At 25.2% G+C, this 19,288-nt stretch overlaps 1 protein-coding gene across 8 annotated transcripts in view; it reads right to left on the reverse strand.

The window, feature by feature from the left end:
- Positions 1-6,349: 6,349 nt before the first annotated feature.
- The window catches only part of LOC136974841 (glutamate receptor ionotropic, kainate 2-like), a 71,044-nt gene continuing 58,105 nt past the window's right edge, over positions 6,350-19,288 (reverse strand). For 4 of the 8 annotated variants that reach the window (XM_067269804.1, XM_067269803.1, XM_067269805.1 and 1 more), the window contains exons 12-16: positions 12,982-13,343; positions 8,414-8,612; positions 8,089-8,311; positions 7,643-7,911; positions 6,350-7,311 (exon numbers count right to left, since the gene is read on the reverse strand). In XM_067269804.1, the coding sequence (XP_067125905.1) occupies positions 7,132-7,311; positions 7,643-7,911; positions 8,089-8,311; positions 8,414-8,612; positions 12,982-13,343 (1,233 nt within the window). In that variant the 3' untranslated portion in view covers positions 6,350-7,131. Of the gene's footprint in view, positions 7,312-7,515; positions 7,912-8,088; positions 8,312-8,413; positions 8,613-12,981; positions 13,344-19,288 lie in introns of all 8 variants that reach the window. The other 4 variants (XM_067269807.1, XM_067269808.1, XR_010880709.1 and 1 more) reach the window with 4 other exon arrangements.

Below are 19,288 nucleotides of genomic sequence, written 5' to 3' on the forward strand. Positions count from 1 at the left end.
TTGTTGCGTTCCAAATTGCAATTTCAAAGATTTACGGGAGCCTAATATAAGTTTTCGTCTATTCCCACATGAAAAATAGATGATTATTCGGAAATCGGTCGGTTATATTTATGAGCTTCTCCGAATTGTGAAAGAGTGAATTAGACTTAAGAATTGGCAGTTTCCCGATTGTCCAACTTTACACGAACAAGTTATGCTGTCAATTTTAAAAGATATTTTCTTAAAGTTAAAATGCCAGTTATTTTGTGTGGGACACAGGGTCGGATTTAAGCATTTCGAAGCCTTAAGCCGAATGTAAGTCCCCTTACCAACCCTTCACAATTTTAGAAGTCAATCATAAAAAGAAAAAAATTAAATCGGACTATCTCTCTGATTCAATACGGTTATTGGAAGAAAAAGATATGAGATTTCACTAGTCTTCTGTTTTATAACTGAATTTAATTAAATTTTTATACCCAGTCCTTAAAACCAATTTTAAAAAAGATTTTTAATCATTTTTTTAAAAAAAGACCTTACGTTAATTTTTAGAAAAAAAATTAACGAAATACTACACAAAATAAAAAGTAAAGTATGTTTTGTTGGTTTCCAAAAAATGTTTATTACAAAATTCGACTTTAATTTTTTTTGTTTGTACAAATGTTTGAGGCTCCTTGAAAGTCGAAGCCTAAGCAACAATTTACATAGCTTTTTACTTGTAAATCTGGCCCTGATAGGACAATGTCAAAGCTGATGTTTTTAACACAAAGGGCACAAATATGTATAGAACGATCTCGCTCACTTGCTTCGATACCACATAATGACGCATCCCGCTAGTAATAATTGTTCTACTATAAAATTTATCGATAAACAGCTACAAGCAGCATATATCATTATATCGGGCAGTAATATATGATTAATTTTACATTAATAGTTACAAGCGACCCAGATAAAGTAGCCATTTTGTAAAAATTCAGCGCCCTCTATAGTTCATGAAAAACGCGAATAGCATGTTTATTCTTTCATCAGCAAGTGTTCACGATATAAAATAAGCTTAGTTTTGCAATACTAAATTTTATTCCTGGTTATATTGCATTAAATGACGTTTACATAAACATCGATACCATAAACGTCCATTTAACATTATTGTTCCTTTAACAATGACGTTTAAAGACAAATACTGTCGATCTGAAAACAAAATATCAGTTGCGATGTTATTATACAGTACTATATTTCATAATAAATCGTGTATTAAAAATTCATGTATGTAGGGTATGGAATCGCCAAGGCGCGCGATTCCCACCCTGTTTTACTATAACGAACTTTCGTAACGGAAGAACCGTTAGAAGGACCGTTAGAAAGATCCGTTAGAAGAACCGTTGAGTTTTAAATCGACGATCGACGGACGATTGGCTGGCGGAAAGTGACCGTTGGCCGGACGTTACGGAAACATTCGAATTTGATTGGCGGAGGATTCGAACGCTGGACACTATTTAAGAAGTAGTTTCGGCGGGAAAGGGATAGGATCGGATCGGATTAGGATCGTTGTTACCGAAGTTCTAACTGTCTCTCTCGTTGGACGCTACGGAAATCTGGGGAAAGTAAACTCCAGTGGTTTAGTACGAACTTGTTCCTGACTCGGAGGTGTTGTTAATTATAAGTCTGCTTGTGGATGTCGTAAGGAGTTTCTTTCGACGAACTTGTACGGGTATAGTCGGTTGTTGTTTGGACTAGTGTTTGTGCATAATTAATTGTAACGCTACTTTGTATTATTTTGTACATTTATATTGTAAATATAAACTTTGTGTTCCGTCAAACCGACTGGGTGGTTATTTTGAACATTACTATGTAATTTATATTTTTCAATAAAAATTATAAATACAGTAATTGAAAATTGAAAAAGTAAATATTGAACATGTAAACAAATTAAATGTAAGAACGTCAAAACGTATAAAAGTTCAGAGTAAAAATTCTCTAAAAAGCAAAATAAAATTATTACTGTATAAAAATTTTAGAACTTTCCGTTCAGAAATAAAGAAATCTTTTCCTTACACATTATACAGCGAATTCGAAATTTCACACCTTTATGTGAATTGCCAGTATTGCGTTAATTTACGTAAAGGTTGTGAAATTTCGAATTCACGGAAATTTGTAAATAAGGAGACAGGACTTAAAACCAATAAATAAACACTTTTAATATCAACAGGAAACGAAAAAGTAAAGGATAAATGATAATTTATCTGTCCTCCTGTTTTGGTTATTTCAAGGACAATGGTAAGAATAAAATACTGTACTTCGTCGCAAAAAAAAATCAATGGCAATTGTTGATTTAAAATGTATTGACTCAAGTGCTTTTAAAATTTGAGGGACAAAAACAAAGCGCGATATATCAGAATCCGCGATATAACGAGGGGCTACTGTATTATTTATTTATTTCATTTTACATTTTGTATTCTTTATTTTAAATTTATATGTTTAAATTACTTACGTTTGAACGGTATATTATGAAACGTTCATTTAAAAAAGTTTGAATACGATAACACCTGATGATGGCCTATAAAAATTAGGTTGAAAGTTTTAAATATATTTCTCAGCAAGCATAAGATAATCAAAAACTTCGTTAACTGTTTCTCATTTGCCGAGTCTGATTGTGATTGTTAATACTCAAACATTTTATTTCTCCAAAATTAAGACAATTAGCTGAACACAAAATTATTTTTGGTCTCTGTTAAAGTATATAATAAGAAAAATTCCTGTTCTTTTACTTAAAATATAAACTTATATTCCCTAAATTTATAATAACCAATTTCTTACAAGTTTTTTATTCATTTTTTTTTAAAATTTAAAAATACATAAACTGCTAAGATAAAGTGTAATAGCGAATGAGAATAAGTTATTCTGCCTCAATTATATCATATTAAATTTTTCTCTTAAGATTATTTTTTAATTTTATAATACTTTTTCGTTAAGTGATAAGCTTAACTTAATTGAAGTAGTCAAATTTTTTACTTGTTATAAATAATATTATTTAAAATTGTTTATATAGCTAAACAGATTATGGAATATTTTAATTATTTTCTGTAATTATAATACTAAATAAGATTGCATAAAATAACTTTAAATTAAACAATGGATAGGCTTACTTAATATTTCAATATCTCTAGAATATCATAGATTATCTTTTCTTCGAATTGTTCATTGACATTATTTTGATATAACGCGATGAAATTTATCTAAACTGATTATGAAACAATCTAACAAATCATTCTGCCATTTTTATAAATTGGTTTCATGTAAAATATTTTATAAATTTTCAAAAATTTTCATTTTCTAGATAATTTCTTAAAATTCCTGGAATTCCAATATAACTTATTGTATTCGTTTTCACTTTGTTTATTTGTTTAGGTCGAGAGAAATTATCATCAATCATAACGCTCAAATATTTCATGTCGTTTGTAGAGTCGATGACATCCTCATTGATCTCATGGACAATTTCTTTATTTACTTTAGTATTTCTGTTATAACGTATAATATATCCTGATTATAGATAAGATATTTTTAGATTATTATTGCAAACTGCTCAATAATATTTACATTTTTGTGTGATGATTATTTATGTAAACGATTTTAAGTTTATCGTTTCTAGTTCTTTGACCAACCATTCTTAATGCAGTAGTAATATTAAAGTTTTTCGTTTAATGCATCATTGAAGACGAATCTTTTAAACACATGATGGAGTTTACAAAATTTTGTTCCTTTTATCTACTAAGGTTATTTCATTTATGTACAATTCACTCTGAATAATGACAGAGCATATAAAGTAAGTGGTCATATCAAATTTCCAAGTTTTATTGAGATAAAACATGTTTACATAGATATATTTTGAATAATAATTCATTAAATTCGTTTTATAAATATAGAAAATATAGTGGAATTAGCATTTATTAATAATAAATTTTATAATAAATCTGAAGTTTTATAAAGTCTTAATTGATCACATAAATCTAAATTTTAGAAGTCTTATGATTGTACACTATAAGAGCACAACTTTTCATCTTTATAATAAATTGTTATTATATCAATTATTATGATTTATAAAAAAATCTTCTGATGCAATCTGAGAGGACAAAATATACCATATGTATAAATTCCAAATCCACAATAAGAAATGTAGTAAAAATAATTTCATCGTCTAAAATCAATTAATTGAGAATAAACATAATTATGTTGCTTGCCGAGATTGAGTTTAATGTTATAAATCCTTTTCTAAAGGTATTTAAAACTTTTCTCGGTGTGGCTTATGCTAAATCCCACTCACAACATTTACAAATCCCTTTGCGACAATAATAGAGACAACTTCCATAATCCGATAATATTTAACACAATAATAATATTTATATCAAGAATAAAATTTATATCAACATAATTCTGCAGAGGAATTAGAAAGTTTCACTATAAAAGACAAAACTTTAGTATAATCCATGGCTTAAATAACCGTGTTTTCTATTTAAATATCTAAAAATTTACATTATTATGTACTATGTCAATTATTCCAAAAGATGTTTAGAAAATATCTCAATATATAACATTATCCAGATATAAATTTATTTAATTTTTTTTCTGTATAATGTAAACAGTTATTTGCTAATTATGAAATGTTTTAACTGTTCTTTATATTATAAAATGCTTTTATCCAATAATTCTTTGAAAGTTTTTAAAAATATGGTAAAGAAGATAAAAATATAAAACATTATTTATATGTTACTTATTTTAATTATTTTTAATAAAATTTGTAACTTCTTATTAATAAACTTACATTTCTATTAATGTCATTTGTATACTGCCAATTCTTTCAAATAAAAAAAAATCATCTATTTTTAATTAATATACATTTAAACACTAATAAATTAAATTTCATTAACTATTTGGTGTAAAAACCTTTCAGAAAGTAAGCATATAAAATTAATGAAATCAGTTTGAAATTAAAAATTATTGATATAACGTTAAAAATAAAGCAGGAATAACATTTAATAATTAAAAAATAATAATAAAAAAAACAAAGCTAAATTAGAATTTTAAACAAAGAGAATTATGAAAATTGATTTATTAAAAATGCAATTTTATGCTATTGCATTTTTTTTCTAAAAAAAAAAAATAGTAAAGAAACAAGACTGCAGTCACATTAGAAAAAATTCAAATCACTTTATTTACATATTTAAATAAAGACTATATTTATTATTATATATTTAAATAATGCATTTGTTATCATTGAAAATTTTTCTTTTTATTAATATATATTTTTTGCTATTGTACTTATTGATGGCTTGAAATACTTAAAAAATTAAATGAAATAAATTAAAAACTGTAGTCTTAATTTCATGTTTCTGATTATAAATAAATGTAATTATTTTTCAAAAAACTAAGCCATTTTAAAATTGCTTTAGTATATAAAGTAGAGAAATATTCATAGATAGTCCTTATAATAATTCAAAACTTTATAATTTTATTCATTTACAAAAAAGATTTATGATTATTAAAATTATATTTTATAACAATTAATTAAATGAAGTAAAAAAATTTGGTAAAATTACACAAATAAATAAAATTAGATAATTATGAGGTAAATTTTTACAAACTTCACGATTTTTCTTTTCTTTGAAAATTTTCCATTGTCTTCAAATTATCATTAACTCACGAATATCCTGATGACAATATTTACTAAATTAATTTCCTTGAACCATCGTAATTTGTTTGATGTTGTATTCATATAATTAATGTCATAGCCTCAAATAATGTAACTAAACTTTTCTGAAAAGTAATTTTATCCTATATTTCATCAAATAAACTTTTTAAAACCAACTTAGTAATTACAAAAGTTGATCAGAAATTAGAATATTAATCGAATAAACTTTAAGGCATCTACATCTAAAAAATTAGGAGAGAACAGAGATATTCTGAGTTAAAATTAATTAAAATTCTACACTCTTTTTTATCTAAAGATTTTATATTTAAAAAAATCTTAGCTCTGTACTAAATTATAAGATTAATTTAATAATTTTTAAAGCAAACACATAAAGTATGGACTGTTTTTCTTAACGTATTTTAATTCTAAAAACCCTGAAAATTATTTTTCAAACATTTTATTATTATTTCAATATTTAATATTTTCAAATTAATTTTTTAATTCAAAATATTCAAATTTATACATTAAAATGTCACTTTTAAATATTAGTATTTTAAAAATTAAGAGTTAAAATTATATATATATAAATTCAATAAATTTAATGAGTGTGATTATTATAATATAATACATTATTTTTAATAAATTTATATTAAGTTAATTCGATTCTAAAATGGATTCGATCAATTGAAATTAATTTGAATTATTTATTTAATAAATGATAATAAAACTTCATTTTACAAATTTTACACATTGAGCTTATTGTAAAACAATTTATACATACAATTCGAAACACATTGTTTATTTACATGGTATTTTTCCCTTCTTATTTTTATAACACTTTACTTTTTAGAATTATTTATTTCATTGTTTCATTCTGAAGTTATTTCTGTTTCAAATTGGATAAAACATCTTTTCTATGGTATTGCAAATTTTAAAAAGCAATTGTTCTCACGAGTATAATTTTTAACGATTCTCTCTTGATTTATTGGATAACTGCTGAAAATAACCAATTATTTTTCTTTGGTAAGATGATGATGATAATAAAATTATCACACGATAATTTCGTATTTCTAATTATATCGTTTTATATAAATATGTAATAAATAACAAATTATTACTTAAAAAATCTAGAATTTCATATTATAAACGTATACTGTATATACCTGTCTATAATATAACTTGTTTGAAAAATTCATATTTGTTTACGTCCATCAAAAAATCACTTCCAAATTGTCAATATTTATCAAAATGTTTATTTTTTAGAATGCTCAATAAAATTTTCTTTTCGAATCAATCTCCCTTCCTTCCCGAAAGTGATTATTGTGTTTTTTATATTCTTTTTTACAGCATTCAATTTTCGACACATTGATATCTGAGGTTCAAAATAACCTCCTTCGGATTTAAAAGATACGTTTAAATATTATTAAAATTCTTTTTTAATTGACACAGTGACATTGATACGCCATTATTAATCAATTTCTATAGCTTTGACGTATTTCGTTTGGAAAATCGTAATTTGTTGATACAGATGTTGCATCGGAATCACTCCACACTATATGTTTATCCATATACTTCCATCTTATAGGTCGAGTTGTTCCCTGATTTGTTATCAGTTGTCTTATTTCTTGCACCATTTCATATGGTAAAAATTTCTGAAAATATTTAAAACTGCCGTTAAAAATATCATTTTTATAAATAAAATTAATTATGTATATCGCTTTTATTTTTTAAAGTTTTCCTTTGACTAATTAAGATATATTTGTAAGTAATTATGGATATTTTAATACTAGAAACATTAAATTAGAAAGTTAATGAGGAAGATTGTAATTTATTTGTTACTTATTAATTATCCTCACCTATCTCACCTGTTTTCCTCAATGAGGCACGTTCTTGCGTGCAAGAAATAGAAACACAATATCAACCTATCATTTCACTTTTATCACTAACTTCACTCACTAATTGTTTACTTTTTCTTATACTTACTCTTTCTTCACGCGGTTTTTTTCTAGTGTGAGCAATAAATTCTATAACAACGATGACACACGCCATTCCTAATCCTGCTAATAACACCACAAATACACCTCCGACATTGGCGAGTCCTAGCTCATTAGTTAGAATACTAGTCTTTTTTTCATCGGCAACACATAGATCACCTCCTTTTTTCTTCCACCATTTCTCTTTTAATTCGTGTAATACACCAGTTTCTTGCAACCTTAAAATTCCGCTGGAAATTAATGACCTGTACGGGGAACCTAACGACAAATTAAAATTCAAGATGAAATTCATTGAAGTTAGTTTGAATTTATTACTTAAATTATAGATTAAAACGTTATGCTAATTATATGGAAATTTTATTACTCTTAAAGCTGATAGAAAATAAACAGACTTATATTATTAATTAAGGTATTGTGATATTTAAAAAAGTGTACCTGCAGGCAATGCAATTCCGTAACCTTTAGAATCCAACAATCCGCCAATTTGAGTCAATTCACAATTTCTTTCTACTAAATATTCAATGGTAACGGATTCCATTAAAAAGGCGTAATCACCTTCTAAAACTCTTTCCTTGCCTTTTTCTGATGAAGCTGTATACACACTAGGATTTGCTTCCATAAACGTATACATTTTTTTATACGCAGAAACTTTGGACTCCTAATTATTATAATTAAATATTAAATTAAATTAAATTAAATTTTACACATGATAATTACCGGAATTCGATATTTAAGAGAAAATATAAGATGATAAGCTTACTTTAAAAAAGGAACGTGTAGATCCAGATTCTACACAGCCATACTTAATTTTTCCCTGATTTGCTAAATCTTCTGCACTTTCAATAGGAGATTTCATACGTTCTGCAGTTAAAAATGCTGCTAAATTAGCAGTATAAGACGATATCATGATTAATGTAAAAAACCACCAGATACCAGCAATTACACGAGTAGAAAGTGCCCTGCGAAATAGAAATATCCTCTTTTAAAATGTTTAATTTTATACAAGATATAACTTTAAATTAAATGTTCTTCTTTGTCATAACTCTAACAGATAAAACGAATACTTTTATAAATTCGTGAACTAAGTTTTATATTAAGCAGTCAAATTAATTTAATAAAACTTTTAAAAATAAAATAAGAATTATTTTTAATATACAAAATTATGACAAAATATAACAACGATAATTTAGAATTTTTTTTAAATTTCAATTTACTAATGCATATTACAAATTGTAAAAACACCTCTTTTAGTAATTTGTATAATTAACTGTAATGTAATGAATCATATACACCATTTAATATTAATTATACGACAAAATAAATTAAATATTCAATAATTATAAATAATACATATAACGTAGAAAATTATCTAAAAGCAATATTTAATCTCTTATTATAATTGTTGTAATTGATTTAATAATTAATATAAAAATCAATTTTTATCATTTCATTTAGGTGTCTGTTGATTTTTACAGCAAAGTTAGAATCTATTTTAATATAATTAACATTTTAATTGACGTTAAATCATTAAGTCTGAAGGGAGATAAAATATTTGTCTTGGAGCAAATTTCGCTATTAATGAAGTAAAGAAAGTATTGTTGAAACAAACTTAATTGAAATTACTTTAGACAGATAATTTAATTTTTATAATACTTTTCAATTATATTTTCATGATTTGTGCAATGGCTGTAAATAAAATTACATTAAAAAAGTCATCTATGTTGTTTAATATTTTATATTCATTTCTAATACGTTTCAAGTTAAGTTTTAGTAAAATTAAAATTTAGAGTTACTATTTAATTAATTAATGTTGGATTATAAAGTTTTACAAAGTTAAGTGTCCTATTTTCAAATAATATAAATTTACTTATATGCAATTTAGAAAAAAATAGGAGTTCGATGCAATATGAGATTTCTTCACCTTCTCCTATTCAATACCAATAATGTTATAGAAATAAAATATTGTTATCGTCTGAAAATAATAGCAAAAAGTTGCACTCTTCATAAAACAAAGTACTGAGTTGATTTGCTTACTGAAATTCAAATAGAAACGCCTTCTCGAAATAACGCCCGCGGTTTAGAAAGATAAAATGAAAAGCCTGAAGCTGATCCTGATGAAAATACGAATACGTAATTTTAATGAAATTTAAATTTTCATATAGTCAGAAAATCATCGATGTTCGGGATATCTGTAAGCCTATAGCTTTTTTTTTTTTTTTTAAAAATATTTTTCTTAATATTTTCATTGTCAGATTTCTAAGTTCATCTACCCTACGAATCTAGTAATGGCGATTTATATTTGAAGAGTTATTTAGCTCTGTTTTCAAGCTATGTGGATTCAATTTCTATCTTAAATCAATATTTTAAAAATCTTTTGGTAAGAATCATATTACATCTAAAAAAGAAAAGAATAAAAAATAGAGAATATCAATTCTAGAGTGATAAACTTCATATCTCAAAAGTTTCCCGTCAGACTGTAAAAAAATTTAATGTATGAGTTCTTAGATATGCTTGTATGCAAGCATATCTAACTAGAAATTCTTTAGAAAAATTATCTAGAAATCTAAATAATTAATACGTCTTATAATTATTCTAAATTTTATTTATTTATAATTATATTCACTTATGTTTATAAATCTATTTTTTTAGATTATTTCTTTAACAACCTTACCCAACCTTTTTATACATTTATGATTGCAATGAAGTGCAATACTTTTTCTCGTCTTTTTGATAGTATTTACAGAGTATTTTTGAAATTTATTGCTAGTTTTCCCTACAGAAATTTGATATATTTCAATGCAGCGTGAGATTTTTTATTTATAGTTATATTTAGTTTCTTAGAAAGAAGTTATTGCCTTTTTTTCCCGCTATCTCAAGTTTAAGTCTGGATATAAATGTAATTCTTGAACTTAAAAAACTATATTATAAAATTTTGTAAATAAGTGAATAATAATTTTATTACTAATTTTAACAGGAAATCTAATATGTCAAGTAACTCTAACAAAATTATCGTTCATTTTATTTAAGATTTCTGTTGCGAAAATCTTTTTCCTTCGTCTCCTAGAGTTATTTTAATTGGACTTTTCAACAGCTGAACGAATAATTGTTTATATTGTTTATATTCAAGCAAATTAATCGTTAGTATTGTGCATTTTTCTGCTTTAAACAATTATATTATTGTGCATATCATATGCATGAAATAAATTTTGCATTTTTATTTACAGATTTTAATATATTTTAAAATAAATATGTTATACAATCGGATATATTTTTAAAACTCTTATCTTTTTTCTATACTTTTCATTTGCATCGTTAATCTTAAGCGAATGAGAAACAATAGAACAATATGTCGCATTTTTTATAGATCGTTATAAAAGAGTTATATAACTGCGAATATCGTACCTCTTTTATAAAGTTGCCATTGTATTCAAATTAGTGCTGAAGGTTATATTGATATTTAGGCTTTTTAACATGATTTTAGTTTTATAACACAAAGTATTGAAGATGTAAGGAAATAATTTTGAAAGATAAACCATTGTAGTATATATATATAATGCAGACTTAATAATGTAGATATTAGTGTAAAAAAATTATCAGAGAAAGGTTAAAAGTTGAAATTCTACGGAAATAAATAGTTGGGTTTTTTTAAAATTTAAATTAACTTATAAGAGTACGTTTAATAAAATGAAGTGATTTCTCCATATCATCATTAATGCACTTTCGTAGGCTTAAATTGTTTTTATTTCTGAGCTATCAGACGACTGGATAATAAACAGGCATTTAGATAGACAAAGTTAATAGAAAATTTCAATTGTACTGTAACTCTTTTAGTTTTCGAACAACCTCACTGACAGTCAACGAGCGAATGAACAAAGTACTAAAGTATTTTTCTTTTTTTTAAATCGCTAAAACGAGTAAAGAATAAGGGTTACAGAAAATTTATAGTAAAAACGAATCGTTAGCAAATGCGAAAATCGAAACCAAATTACGTAAATAATGATGTAATATTAGTTGCTTCGCCAATCACATTTAATTATCGCCTTCAATGACAATATTATTGGCACAATTTTCGTTTCACATTTCTCATTTGATATGCATTTTTATTCGGTTTTTATACTTATTAATAAGTATTATGATATTTTAAAGATTTTAAATAAATTTAAAAGAAAAAAAATTGAACATAGGCAAGTAGAAAAGTTAAAATTAATATGGAAACTTTTTAAGACTAAGACAGTTTTAATAATATATTACGAAACTTCAGTTTTTAAGTTTTTAAAATACTGTAATTTCTTTGAAGACTATCTGTCTGAACCTATAGAAAAACTCCTGGCTTAAAAACGTAACCTTTTCACGTACTGTACATTATAGAAAACCGCATTTGATATTGGCTTAAACAAGAAACTTTTTAAGGTTTATAACTCATTCTTTTTCCGGTGGATTAAAGTTAATGCCAACGATTCTTTTCCAATGCATTTTCAACAAATTCTACATTATATCATTTGAAGACAGAAAATTAGATATAGAAGTAAGCTGTAACTTAAATTATATCAAGAACCATCCGTTTGCAACCTAAACTGAGAATTGTGAATTTATCGAAAACATGTTTTCAATTTTCACTCAGTACCAGGTCTTATAATCCGCTCAATACAGATTTTTTTGTTAAGATCTAAATGCGAATTTCAAAAGCTTTCCTAAAATAACTAAAATCTATAATTTTCAAGCTGAAAAAAAATGTTCTCTCTATTGTGTATGCATTTATCTTATGGCTTTTATTAGATCAGTAAATTTACGTATTTTATTATTTTTATGAATTGAATTCTTTTAAAAATTTAGAGAGACAAAAGAAAACTTTTACTTTCCTTCCTTTAAATAAAAGTAGCGTGGAAAATAAATTTAATTTAATAATCTCCATTTTTTTTTATAACTTCAATTTTAGTTCAAACTCTTAATAAATCTAACTAAAAAATTTTAACTATTATTTATTAAGTAAAGTAATTACCATAAAATATTTTATTGATCGATAAAATTCAAATTATTCCTTCAAATTTAAAAAGAAATAAAATTTAAACGTTTTAAATATGAATAATCTATATTAGCATTTCAAAAGTGCTTTTAAATATTTAAATGCTAATATGTTTCATGTATTTAAATTATTATTATAAATCTTTGAAAGAATATTTATAATTTTATATCAAAAATCAGGATAATTATTTCAGATATTTCTACACAAACAGAATTAAAACCCGAGTTTAATTACTATAACATTTTTAACAAGGAATTTACATAATAGAAAATAACAATAAATAAAATAAATGAAATGAAGCATACCTGGGATTTAGATCGGATCCTTGCTGCATCAGAGAACCAATAGTGAACCACAGGCTATTGAGCAAATTAAACTGATTCTCTAAAATTTCCGAATCAGGATCGCAAGGATGTGGACTGACCCATTCGTAAGGGCTAAATCTAGCTATAATGAACAGCAACAAGCTGACTCCTATGTAGGCTGTAGCCATATATATCCATATTTCTATAGATAAAGGCTGAAGGAAAGAAAACAGTTTTGGAAATTTTTTCGTTGGTTTCCTAAACAAAATGCTAACACCCAAATTCATAAAAGGCATTGTAAAATCGACCACTTGTTCTCTTTCGTACGTTATTGTAAGATCCCCGACGGCAAGATCGGCTTCCTGTCAAAAGGTAAGATTATAATTAAATATATGTAATCAAGATTTCATGATTTTAATTATCTTGAAAAGTTCAAATGATGTTGCGTTAGAATTTATTTCTATTTAACTAAATTTGATGTATAATTATACTTATTTGTACATAAAAGCTTTTGTATTCACGTATTGAATTTTAAAGTGTTTTGTTACAATATATAATTAATTTTTAAATTTGAATTTGACGTCTTCTTTGTTTTAATTAATACTGACATCAATTATAACAGTATCTCGGCAATTGTTAACACTGCGAAAACAATAATATTGATATCTCTACCGTATTTGCATAAATAGAATACAAATGAAAATCTCAAAATTAATTATAAAATAATTTGCGTAAAATTACTCATTTTTTTCTTAAAATTAAGTAGTTAATATAATAACTTTAGCAAAAATTTTAATTCTAAAGGAATATGGAATACAATATTTATTATATTGGTCATTTTTAAGTATATATAATTATAGGATTTATGACTCTTATAGTCATTTTGAATTGATTCATTTATAGAATCATCTCAAAATCCTTTTTTAAAGCAGTTGACGTATAATTTCTAATTGAATTTACGTGATTAAGCTCCGTTTTATCAACACAAATGTACAATAATAAAATGATTAGTTCAAAGTTTATTCTATAGCTTATTGTATTTCTAGGTTTCATATTATATTTGTATAAATACAATATATATTTTCAATATATTATCTTATATTAACTGAGAATGAGTATTAATAAATAAATGTGACTTTTGTATAGTATAAAAAGCAGAATAAATTTTATATTTCAATTATAGCACAGACATTGAATAAGTTAGAATGAATTTTTAATAAATTTTTGAAAGATCTTATCACTAAGAATGTGTTAATTCTTATTCTAAATATATATAAAGTTATATAATAATATTTTTATTATTATATAAATTAACTAAACTTTTTCCATTAATAAAAAATTGTAATAATAAATCACACATGAATTCTGGATTCATAAAATTTCTCAGGAATATCTCGAAAATAAAAAAATAATAGCTAGCACTCTTTAAATGAAGCTCCAAGTAAATGTAATAACATAACTTTCTTTTAGAAACGAAGTTTTATAAAAATGCTCAAGAAAATTATTCATATTATCTTATGGAGATAATGAGAAACTAATTTCAAATTTAATAAGTTATCCTAATTACGTGAATAATTAATAAGTTTGAGAGAATTAAATTATATATTTGTTTAAAAGAACTATTATTTTGGATTATAAGATTTGTTGATTATAATCACCATAATCAGAATCGGATTAAACTAATAAATAAATTTAAAATATTCAATTTTATTATAATTTATAAACTTTTCTCCTCTTTTTATATTCTCTTGGATAACAAAATATGTTATCACTAAAGAGAATTTATTGCAAATTAATCCCCAACTTATCTTTATTTCTCAGTAATATTCTTTGACAATTTTTCTGCTTTGGAACTGCTTTTATTTTGTATTTTTAGTTTAGTTGTTTAAAGAAAACTTTTATATTTTCTACTTTAAATAAGATTATTTTTTTTATTTTTTTCTTATTTGTTCTAATGAAGTATTTTCTTGAATTCATTATGATGTTAAACTACATGGAGAAACTAGCCATATATACTTCATTGATTTCGTGTCTCTTAATACTTTTATTAGTTATTTATGTTATCGTATGTCTACGGACTATTTGCTCATCATAACTAATATCCTACATGGCAGTACATAAGAGTTCTAGGATTGTTACAGACTGCCGTGTACTGTACATTTATATCGGAGTTTCTGCCTTATGGCAGATGTCTATAAAACTTATTACTGTAGCTTGAGTTCCTCCTACATATTCTGCTAATACGTTCATTTGTTATATTGTTATTCAATGAAATAGTAATAAATCATAAATTCTATAACGCTTAAACCATTGACTTAAAATTTATCTCTTAGTTCCTGTTCTGTATATTTAAAAGCGTTTGATATATCAGTATTTACTAGCAATTTATTTTCATTATCTACAACTGTATAACTTTTCTACGTTAAGCTACTATGAATTATAAATATATAGTAATGTTTCGTCAACTGATATATTGATATTGAAATAAACCTTTCACGTAAATATCAAGTAACATATTCATATTTTATGTTTAATTAATTAGTGTATTATTATATTCAGTTGAATAATATCAATCGATTTGTTTTATATTATACACAATTTAAGTAATTTACACTATTTTATTCTAATACAGATCAGATATATACAGCAGAAAAATAAAGTATAATAAATGAAAGACATAAATAATTTGATAATGTCAGTTGACTTCAAGAACAAGTTTAATCGTAGTATTAATTAAATTATAATATATATTATTAAAGGTCACCTTTTTAATTTATTTGCATGTTTTGAAATACATCTTATGACGACCCTGACCTTGTTTTTATTCTACTTTTGTCTTCAAGTTTAATTAATAACTAAGACTTTTCACCTGACAAATTTTATGGTTTGAAAATATTTTGCAAGAATTCATCGTAAAGTTAGTGTTTGAAATCTATATATTAACAGTGCTTCTCTCAATAAATAAAATGCATGGTCCCAATACCATACAGATGAAAAAATAATTGACGTTTGTTTGTCTGTCTTCCGATTTTGGAATACGTTTTTAATCGAATGTATCTATCTTACGTTTTAAGGAAATATTTTAAAATATTTGTGAGAACGACCAAGTAATCTAAAACGAAGGATTAGAGTAGTCATAAAAATGTATTCTGAAATATTAAGAAGGCGACTGTTTTCACGGACTTCGTCTTCAATACAATTAATATGAAAATTATCTTTTTATATATTATTCTTGACAATGGTTTTCATCGGTATAGCCTACATTTTACATCGTATCTTAAACTTACATCATTTGAAAATTTTTGTAATTTGCTTTCATGCCTATCTCAAAAATTACTAATATTTTTCTTAATTCTTTCTATGACGATTTGAATTTTTATAAAGACCGTGGTTGGATTCACTGAAAACTATAACTATAATCATTATTAGCGCTATTATCATCAAAATTTTCATAATTTACATTAAATATCTACTAATAAATAGTTATAATCATTTATATCCAAAGCACGTTATTTTTCATATTATTTTCATTCTTATCTCTTCACTAGAAACCTTCTTGAAATAATAAATACTTAAACCGGAACAGTAAACACACAAATTATTGATTTGATAATAACTTATGCCGTTTCTATCGAGTTATTTTCAAATCCAATTTTGATGGAATTTGTTCCTCTTAACTGCACAAAATGATTCTCTTTCCTAACAACTTCATTGTTATTTATTATTTCTCACTTAATTTCTGATCTTTTCTTTATTCTGTTATATCTATTGCAGCTGTGAGATGAATTTAAAATCTAGCTTAGAAATATTTTGAAAATTTTAAATGATTATAATTTTTATTTAAATACTGTATTATTTTATTTTTATGCACTGTCAATTTCATATAACAACCACCAGATAAAGAAGGATCGATCAGTGCATGAGACTGACATTTAATATGAAATTTAAAACTTCATTATTGTTATAGAGTAACAATAATATATCATGTTCAGAAAAAACTTATTTTTCTTTCTGACACTGATTTGTTTTCTGCACACAATTTATTTCGATGCATACGTGTATTTGCTTATTTCCTCCTCATCATTCTTAAAAAAAAAAATTAAATTTCTCCTTTAATCTGATTTACATATAACCTGTTTTTAATTTTAAAAATTAAAATATTAAATAAGTAAACTGTAAATATTTAAATTATTTTTGAAATTATTAAATATTTTAAATTAAATTTAGAAATATAACTTGCTAAATTAATTATTTAGAGGGTGCAATCGCATAGTTACTAGATTCTAATACAGCAACTGTCATGGAATTTCATCACTCATTTAAAGTTTTATAATTTTTCATATGTTTTTATTTTTAAGTTGAAGTATGATTTTATTTGTTAAGATGATTTGATGATTTTGCATCATCCATGACATTATGAACATAACGCATTTCATTGGTTGACAAAGTCTGCTGCAAGAATGTTTCCAATGATTATATTAACCAATGATATAAATACTGTGGACAAATGTAACTTGCTTTTATAAACAAAATGGAAAGTTTTCTCGACAGCTAACAATGCTTTAATGTCCATAATTATTGCTATGAATGATAAATGTTTATCCTTTCTCCTAAAATAGCGCAAAGAGTGCATTGTTATCAATCGACAATTGTGCATTTTGATACAAAAACGATGTGAACACTGAAACATTAAAATAAAAGATGGATCAAAAAGTAAACGTGGGATGGAATGCTAAAGCATCTCTGCCTGTGAAAATGTACTGCTAGTTCTTCCGAATTGAAAGTGGAAAAAGCGGACAGGCGTAAAACCGAGTGCCGAACTGTGCGATGCGATGTCGTCCGTGCAATGAGGGTTTAAAAGCCCACGTTCCCAATATAAAATCATTACTGACGAGTAAAATGCACATATGTGTATACAGCGGCTTATCTGGGCTAAAGGGCATGTGGACACGAGCATTGACATGTGGAATTCTGTTATAATTTCGGATGAATCCAACTTATAAGCTGCATGGGTATGATGACAAATCATATGTTAGACATAGAAAAGGCTAAGTAATTGCCGATGAATCAAATGGTTTTGGGATGCACATTCAATGAAAATATCAGAAGACTTCATTCATAAATGAGTTGGTGCTACAGAAATAACTTATCTACCAAGCAAATTCTAACAATTGAATAATTTCTGGACACAAAAACTTCAATTTCCACGACGACTCTGAGCCATTCCACCACGTTAAGATGGTGAGTAAAGTATAATGTGTCCTTTCTCTGCATTTATTAATATTATTGCCAATTGAACTGACACAAATTATAGCTTAGGTTTAAAAAATTCCTACGAAAAGCCTAATGTAGTCAGGAAGTAGTCCAAAAAAGTGGTAGTAAAAGTAGCCAACACCATTGAAAACTGACAGCATATTATGGCACGAAAATTACAAAAAAAGTCTGAAAATAAACAGCAACTGCAAGTATATAGTAAAACAGTTAGATATCACGCGCTAGGTATAAAATACTTTGCTGCAAAGTTATTATTAAGATTTGAGGTGGCCCTACGAAATACTAGAATTTCATTCAACGAGTAATAATCATTCGTGTTTTGTTTTCATGTTTACTTATGCTGTAAACCTTTTCTCGTATTTTTTCTTTTGTTTCCATGGCTGTGAACTGAAAGTTCTTGCGACAATTCTCATTAAGAGTATTGGTGAGACTGTGGTGTGAAATAACACTTACTTTAGTTCAATGTAGCATTATATGTAATAAATTGCATCGTTTAGTTTATTCTTCTTTATATCTCTATTCCTTATGTTATCAGTGAAAATTGCTATCATAGCTCAAATATGCTACTTTGCACATCTGTTTAACGGTTTTTGGTATGTATTATAAGTAATGCAATTTCCATGGCTGCTGTATTTATAAGATTTCATTAACTATCCCTTTGCACCAATTAAATAAATATTAAAATTAATTTAACATATATATACCTTAAAATAACAATTAATTTACATATTTATATAAGCACACATCTTTATTTGGTGAGAAATACGCAAACTGCATAAACGAAATTATTGAATAATGTAATAATTCTAAATTATAATTTTTAATTAGATTCTCCAGAAATACAGAGTCTCGATATATATATATATATATATATTATATTTAATCATAAAACAGATATTTTAACACAACTCGAAACTAAATGATAAATAAAAATTTGTTTATTTCAGAAAAAAATTATTTTACTAGATCGATAATTATACAGTTTATTCAATACTAAATAAATAAAAGTAAAAAAATAATATCAAAGCTGCAG

Source organism: Centruroides vittatus, unplaced genomic scaffold (genome assembly GCF_030686945.1).
Source record: "Centruroides vittatus isolate TY-2023 unplaced genomic scaffold, ASM3068694v2 contig_357, whole genome shotgun sequence".
In the NCBI taxonomy this organism is placed as follows: domain Eukaryota; kingdom Metazoa; phylum Arthropoda; class Arachnida; order Scorpiones; family Buthidae; genus Centruroides; species Centruroides vittatus.